This window comes from Oratosquilla oratoria, chromosome 3, assembly GCF_046742065.1.
Source record: "Oratosquilla oratoria isolate Oo_2021 chromosome 3, ASM4674206v1, whole genome shotgun sequence".
Taxonomy (NCBI): domain Eukaryota; kingdom Metazoa; phylum Arthropoda; class Malacostraca; order Stomatopoda; family Squillidae; genus Oratosquilla; species Oratosquilla oratoria.
Genome location: NC_134779.1, coordinates 29,727,200 through 29,734,699, shown reverse-complemented (window position 1 = coordinate 29,734,699; position 7,500 = coordinate 29,727,200). Strand labels below are relative to the sequence as shown.

The 7,500-nt window shown below is 47.2% G+C and overlaps 1 protein-coding gene across 1 annotated transcript in view; it reads left to right on the top strand.

Moving 5' to 3' along the window:
* Positions 1-7,500, top strand: part of Gycbeta100B (guanylate cyclase soluble subunit beta-1-like) — a 59,115-nt gene that overhangs the window by 38,890 nt on the left and 12,725 nt on the right. Inside the window, exon 7 of the mRNA XM_076172144.1 lies at positions 3,750-3,927. Coding sequence (XP_076028259.1) covers positions 3,750-3,927 — 178 coding nt within the window. The remainder of the gene's footprint in view (positions 1-3,749; positions 3,928-7,500) is intronic.

The window sequence follows — 7,500 nt, the reverse complement described above, 5'->3', positions numbered from 1 at the left end:
CCGTAGTGGCAGGCCAGAGCTCTAACCACAGCGCCATGTATGTGTGTGTGTGCGTGTGTGTGCGTATATGTGTTTGTGCGAACGTTTGTGCTTGTGTTTAGGTTAGTTCTGTAAGCCCGAGATTATGCAGAACATCACGTGGAGATGACGCGCCCCATTCGCGCGCAGAACCGAAGAACCGTCGCCTACCCCTCTGACGTACATCGCCGTCAGCGACCACGGTGGGTTGTGCCCTTGCCCACCTTATCGAGGTTCCCTGACCCCGAAGGCACTGCACTATACGGGGCTTCAGGGAATCCCACACAAGAGGGCAACCCCCACGATGGTTTCCTGACAGCTCCTCCACAGTGTGGAACCCCCACACACCTCCCATTCCTCCTCCTCCTCCTCCTTTTCCCTCTGCTTCCTCCTCCTTCCTCCTCCTTCTTCCCTCTCCTTCCTCCCTCTCCTTCTCCCCTACTTCCTCCTCTTTCCTCCCTCTCCCCTACTTCTCTCCTTAATTCCTCTTCCTCCTCCTTTCTCCCCCTCCCTCTCCTCCTCCTCCTTCTCCCCTTACTTCTTCTCATCCTTCCTTCCCTCCTCCTTCTCCCCCTACTTCCTCCTCCTCCTCCTCCTTCCTCCCCTCCTCCTCTTCCTTCTCCCCCAACTTCCTCCTCCTCCTACCTCCTCCCCCTCCTTTACTTGTTGTTTGTTACCTTCACGGGGTTTATCAGTGGCACAGTCAAGTACACAAGTACATAATTGATGTGAGGGCAGTCTTGGGACCCGGCAAATCGCCTTGACTGACCTAACGAAGGTGTTTGCTCAAGTCTTTGACCAAAACCAGAAGGACAGTAGGGGGGAGGGGAGGGGGAGGGGAAGGGGGAGGGGGGAGGGGAGGGGGAGGGCACTTTCCCAGTAGTTACCTGTAACTTGAATATCTCTCCCCTCCTTCCCCTGAACCCCTTTCTCTTCCTCCACTATCCTTCCCTCCTACGCCTCTTCCCACTCCTCATCTTCCCTTCCTCCTCCTCCTCCTCCTCCTCCACCTTCTCTTCTATCCCTCCTCCTACACCTCCTTCTCCTTCTCCTCCTCCTCCACCTCTTCTTCTACCCTCTCCTACTCCTCCTTCTCCTCTTCCTCCTCCTCTACCTCTTATTCTACCCCCTCCTTCTCCTCCTCCCTCTCCTCCTCCTCCTCCTTATCCTCCTCCTCCTCCTCCTCCACCTCTTCTTCTACCCCCTCCTACTCCTCCTCCTCTTCCTCCTCCTCCTCTTCCTCCTCCTCCACCTCTTCTTCTACCCCCTGCTCCTCCTCCACCTCTTCTCCTACCCCCTCTTCCTCCTCCTCCTCCTCCTCCTCCACCTCCCCTACCCCAGAGTCCTCCTCGCCCTCTGATGAACTGATTATCTTATCATATTATCGACTGATTTATTCATTCAATAATTATCTATATTCATTTGTGTGCGTATGTATTCGATGTCTCTATTCATTTATTTATTTATTTATCCATTTGTTCATTTATTTCATCATATATTTCATTCATGTGTTTGTATGTTTATCTTTTCTATCAATTGACACGGTTGCTGCTTATCTACTTATTCATTCGTTGGTCCTTGATAGACCTCTCTTCCTCCTCTGTCGAACCTCATCATCATCATCATCATCATCATCATCATCATCATCATCATCATCATCATCATCATCATCATCATCATCATCATCATCATCATCATCATCATCATCATCATCATCATCATCATCATCATCATCATCATCATCATCATCATCCGTAGTGATCCACCCAGAATCCAAGGTCATGGGAAGTCATCCGTCTCAGGCACAGGACACAGGAGCTCCTGTGTCATCAGCCCGAAAGAGAGAGAGAGAGAGAGAGAGAGGGAATGAAAGAGAGAGAAAGAGAGGAAGAGAGCGAGACAGACACTCGCTCACTCCTCTCTCTTTCTCTCTCTCTCTCTCTCTCTCTCTCTCTCTCTCTCTCTCTCTCTCTCTCTCTCTCTCTCTCTCTCTCTCTCTCTCTCTTTATATATATATATATATTATATTAATATATATATATATATAATATATATATATGTAATATATATATATATCTTTCTCTCTCTATCTATCTATCTATCTATCTCTCTCCCTCTCTCTCTCTCTCCTCCTCTCTCTCTCTCTCTCTCTCTTTCTCTCTCTTCTCTCTCTCTCTCTCTCTCTCTCTCTCTTTATATAATATAATATATATTATATATATTATATATATATATGTAATATATATATATCTTTCTCTCTCTATCTATCTCTCTCTCTCTCTCTCTCTCCCTCTCTCTCTCTCTCTCTCTCTCTCTCTCTCTCTCTCTCTCTCTCTCTCTCTCTCTCTCTCTCTCTCTCTCTCTCTCTCCCTCTCTCTCTCTCTCTCCTCCTCTCTCTCTCTCTCTCTCTCTCTCACTCTCTCTCTCTCTCTCTCTCTCTCTCTCTCTCTCTCTCTCTCTCTCCCTCTCCCTCCCTCTCTCTTTTTCTCTCTCAGTCTATTCATCTGTCTATCTATCTATGCATGCATCTCTGTCTCTCTTTTTGTTCTTCTTCTCTCTTCTCTTTATGGCTCCTCCTCCTCCCTCATCGGTCACCCCTTCTCCACTCCTCTCGGATCTCCCTCACCCAGTACCAACTCTCTTCTATCCCTCCTCCTACACCTCCTTCTCTTTCTCCTCCACCTATTCTTCTACCCATCCTCCTACACCTCCTTCTCCTTCTCCTCCTCCTCCACCTCTTCTTCTACCCTCTCCTAATCCTCCTTCTCCTCTTCCTCCTCCTCTACCTCTTATTCTACCCCTCCTTCTCCTCTTCCTCCTCCTCCTTCTCCTCCTCCTCGTCCTCCACCTCTTCTCTCTATCTCTCCTACTCCACTTCCTCTTCCTCCTCCTCCTCCTCTTCCTCCTCCTCCACCTCTTCTTCTACCCCCTGCTCCTCCTCCACCTCTTCTCCGACCACCTCTTCCTCCTGCTCCTCCTCCTCCTCCTCTCCTCCCTCTCCCCTGTTCCGCCATCTCTTTATGAGAGTACAGACTTTTTTTTTTTTTTTTTGTATAGTCATCATTTCAAGGATTTTCGTGACATCCCTACGGCCAAGACCCACGCATCATTATTCGACATAAAAATATTGCTGACTACTTTCAGATTCTACTCTTCCTTCGTCCTGCCCCCTTCCCCCCCCCCCCTTTTTTCAAAATCTTACTTTTGCAGCCCCGGGGACGACGCTACCTCTTGGTCGCGACAAAGATAGTTTTAACAAAACACTAAAAAATATCTTCTGTTCCCCCTCAACTTTGACGTCTTTGTCACGGTTGCACTGCCCCCCTCCTGCTCCTCCTCCTCCTCCTCCTCCTCCTCCTCCTCCTCCTCCTCCTCCTCCTCCTCCTCCTCCTCCTCCTCCTCCTCCTTCTTCTTCTTCGTGTTCCCATTCAACCTAAGTATTATGACACGTCCACTTCTTCAGGTTTCAATCATACCGCCTCTTCCGGGTCATGTTTCCTGGCCCCCTCCTGTTCCTAGAATTTGCACCCTTCCCTCCCTCCCTCCCTCCCCCCTCCTTCCCCCTCCCCATCCCCACAGTACGTTTGAGTGCAATCGCCCCTCCCCCCTCCCCGCGTTTATCCCAGGGCCCGAACGCGTAACCTCCAGTTTTCCCCTCGCCCCCGCAAACCTCCTCCGTCGCGCCGGTGACCGACTGACGAGGGCGCCCGCTCCTCCTCCTTTCTTTCCAGAGCCGAAGATCAGCCCACGGACCTTCTGCAGCCTGTGCCCCTTCCACCTGCTCTTCGACCGCTCCCTGCGGGTCCACCAGGCGGGCGTCTCCATCACGCGCATCCTGCCGGCGCTCCGGAGCCCCAACGCCTCCCTCCTCGACCTCTTCGAGATGGTGCGTACCACTACCTCCTCCAGGTGTTGTTGTCTTGTTGTAGTTGTTGTTGTTGTTGTTTGTTGTAGTTGTTGTTGTTGTTGTTGTTGTTGTTGTTGTTGTTGTTGTTGTTGGTTTTGTTGATGTTGTGGTTGTTGTTGTTGTGTTGTTGTTGTTGTTGTTAGCCTTTCAATTTCGGGTCTGAGATATTGTTACATATATAATATATATAATATATATTTAAATATATATATATATATTATTATATATATATAATATGAGAGCAATATATAAATATTATGTAGCGTATGGTATGTATCGTGCTAAGAATGGAATAAGGACACGATTGGGAAACAAGAGATACACACTAATATTCCTATCCGCGTTTCGCGTCTTTGAGGCTTCATGCCAGATGATAATACTATTAATATGGACCACTGTCCTGAAGAAGCCTCAAAGGCAGAAACGCTGTGAGGAATAAAGGGGTCCCTTGTTGTCCGTGCAATGTCGTGTCTTTCCATTCAGTCCTACCACATTTTACCCTACACTGCAGTGGCATAGTCAACAGATTATATATACTACATATATATAATACTATCCTTTATATACGTATATAATTATATTAGAAGACGAGATGGAAGAGCTGAGAGAGGCCCACACACTCCAAGATAGCTTAAAGAGCCGCTGTCGCGAGCGCGAAAGCGTGACCAACACTACCGAGAGAGAGAGCTGAGAGTGCGCTGGTCGCTGTGTCATTCATCCTAGATAGCTGTGATTATACAGAGGAAATAAGGAGGTGAGCTCGTTTGAAGTCCTGGACTCATCTAATTCTCATAGATCAGTTTGCTAAATATATACACCTGTAGGCCTCATGTCTCATGCATAATGATGACGGTCAGAGATCAACTTGTACATGCTAGAAATTCTCTTTGTTTTTTCCAATTAATAACGATTTAGCACTCTCTGAACTCAAAGAATCGCGCTAGTAATCTGCCAGCTTGGGCGCTAAGTCATCACCTTATAAGCCTACATTCCATGTATTTTTACGCTATATCTGGGAAACCTGGTTTTTCTTGATATCCGTCCAGACAGGTGGGCTTTCTTAATCGCGATCTTCTCATGCCCTGTCTTAAAAGCTACCTGCCCCAATTTCTTTGCAATCAGGATATTATTATCTCGTCCTGTCACACTTTAGACCGAAATGATCTCATAGCTCATACAGCGTAGTGGATCAGTGACTCGAAACACTATCTAGATGTCATATCACATTCATTGATACTGTCTTCGATGTCTTTACAAAAAAGTTGGCTTAAGATACACAACGATTATCTAGTTACGTCTCAGTCCTCATATAGGTTATAGACTGCTCACAGGCGTGGGGACCAGTGTTGTTTGGCAAGCCCTTTCTAATTCACTCAATCTTACTTGCTATCCTTCACTCTGTAGATGCGGGGACCTTCAGTTTACCTATGTGACGCATTATTGTCAGTGTATGGCTCGTTATACGACATAGTGTGGTCGTTGAACGTGATGGTGTGCTGTCGTGTGTGTGTGAGACCGCCGCGTGTGCATGTTGTGTGTGTGGGTGTTGTGTGGTGTGTAAGCTGAACGCGCGCGTTTGTGAGCGCTCTAGCCTACACGCGACGCGAGATCGATCAACTACAACAGAACCAGATTGAGAAATGTCTCACAATATGGAGACTCGTTGCCTCCTCGTTGACGCGCTAGATTCACCCTTAAGGCTCCGTAATATGGTATACATCGCTTCAGGACTGCCTACTCAGGAGATTCTTATTCACCTAGCTGAGTGGAATAGGACCCCCACCCTACCCCCTTCAGGTAGAGTTCCACGGTACCGTGTCTCAAACGAGGCCTTCCGCCCTTCAATCTCCGCCGCCTACGGTTCTCTATCGTGACGTCAACTCTCTACCTTCCTCTCGTCTTCTCCCCTGAGGCTCGCCCCACATTAGCGAGAATACCGTGACTGCCTTCCCGTGAGATCCAATCAGTCCTGGCCACAAGTGTCACAGCACTCCATCGCTCCGTGTGGCAGCGAACCCTGGAGGGCTCCTCACCCGTTCACGTGTTACCGAAGAGGAGAAATTCGGGACATGGGACTAATGGAGCAAAACTGCCTCCGCTATCCTCAGGTGAGGGAGAAGACCGGACGCTGGACCCCCGGACACTCCGGGCTCTTGGGGGGGGAGGGGGGGCGAGGGGTCGGTTATCTCTGTGTCTGTGTGTTCAAGACAAATAACCCACACACGCACAACCCTCACAACCGTAACCTCAACCGATACAACAACACCTACTATACATTATCATGAGAAACACAATTGACTTTTGATGAGGAGTGAGCTGAGAAGGCGCGCTATGGTTACGCTACATAGCTATCCATAGACCTATGATAGACCACCTTCTGTCATTACCCCCCCCTACCTCTACCCCTTCTTATGGGGTAGTATGGACGATCACGGAAGGTTTCTGTCCATCAGTATTAGCAGAAAGTGACATAACCTCTTCTGAGCAGCAGAGTCAAGCCAGTATAAATTATTCACTGCAATAAGAGCATGGAGAATGAGCCAACGTGACCTAGTCAATAACGCATATTCGAAATATATAACCGATTATGAATTAAGTATATAGGAAAATAGGTCACCACAGAATATGTGAGACGCGCAGAATAGATCAAGGTGTTAGATGTATACACTGAATCCAGCTCCTGAATACTAGACAGAACTTAACAGTCAGATCCAACTTTCCCTGTTCTCGGAGAATAGGTAGATGACGTGCCTGTTTTTATATAAGATTTAAATCGCTCCCCATATGCGCCCGATAGTCCAACTCTCTGCTACCTAGAATCCGAAATCCAGAGGTATCTTAGAGTACTCGTACCGGTACTTTCGAGTCGAGCATGTCGAGGTGACGAGTAGTTCGAACCCTGTCATCCTGAGCAAACAGGAGTAAACTTGAAATAATGAGATAATGATAATTAGAGCATATAGAATAGCGTGAAACAGCGCGAGAAGGATAGAGGATAACGTGAGCATGACATAAAACTGATCATTCGCATAAAGTGAATCACTGTAAGCGTCGCGAGGGTCTCGATAAATAATCAATGAGAGTTAGAATACGCTAAATGACCGACTCTAGAGAGTTCTGGGCAGAAGGCAGTGGAAAAGTATGGAGTGTGATAAGAATGGCACGGTAAATCATTTATAGATATCTCTGATAGATCGGATTAGAAAAAATACTTCGGTACTCATGCTGCTTAGATTCGCCGTGTTCTTTGATGATAAGCATTCTGTCAGGATCAAGCGATCCCTCCTAATATTTCCCTTGTCGGTTTTGTCTTTAGATCAATATATTTCATTTTTCAGATGAGATGGTCATTAAATTATTCCATTCAGGTGACGCGCGGTACCTGATAAGATTTAGATGTTTGATTTTTTTTTGTTAGATTTTTGCCTATCTTATTTAATGGTCAATTACTACTTTAACTCTTCGACTCCTGAGTTGATTAGTTCTATGATCTCACTCAATTTGCTCAAGAGCTCGCGGCAGCTCATTGAGGAGCTCCACATTCATTGTCAAGTACATAGTAATTTTTGAGGTAG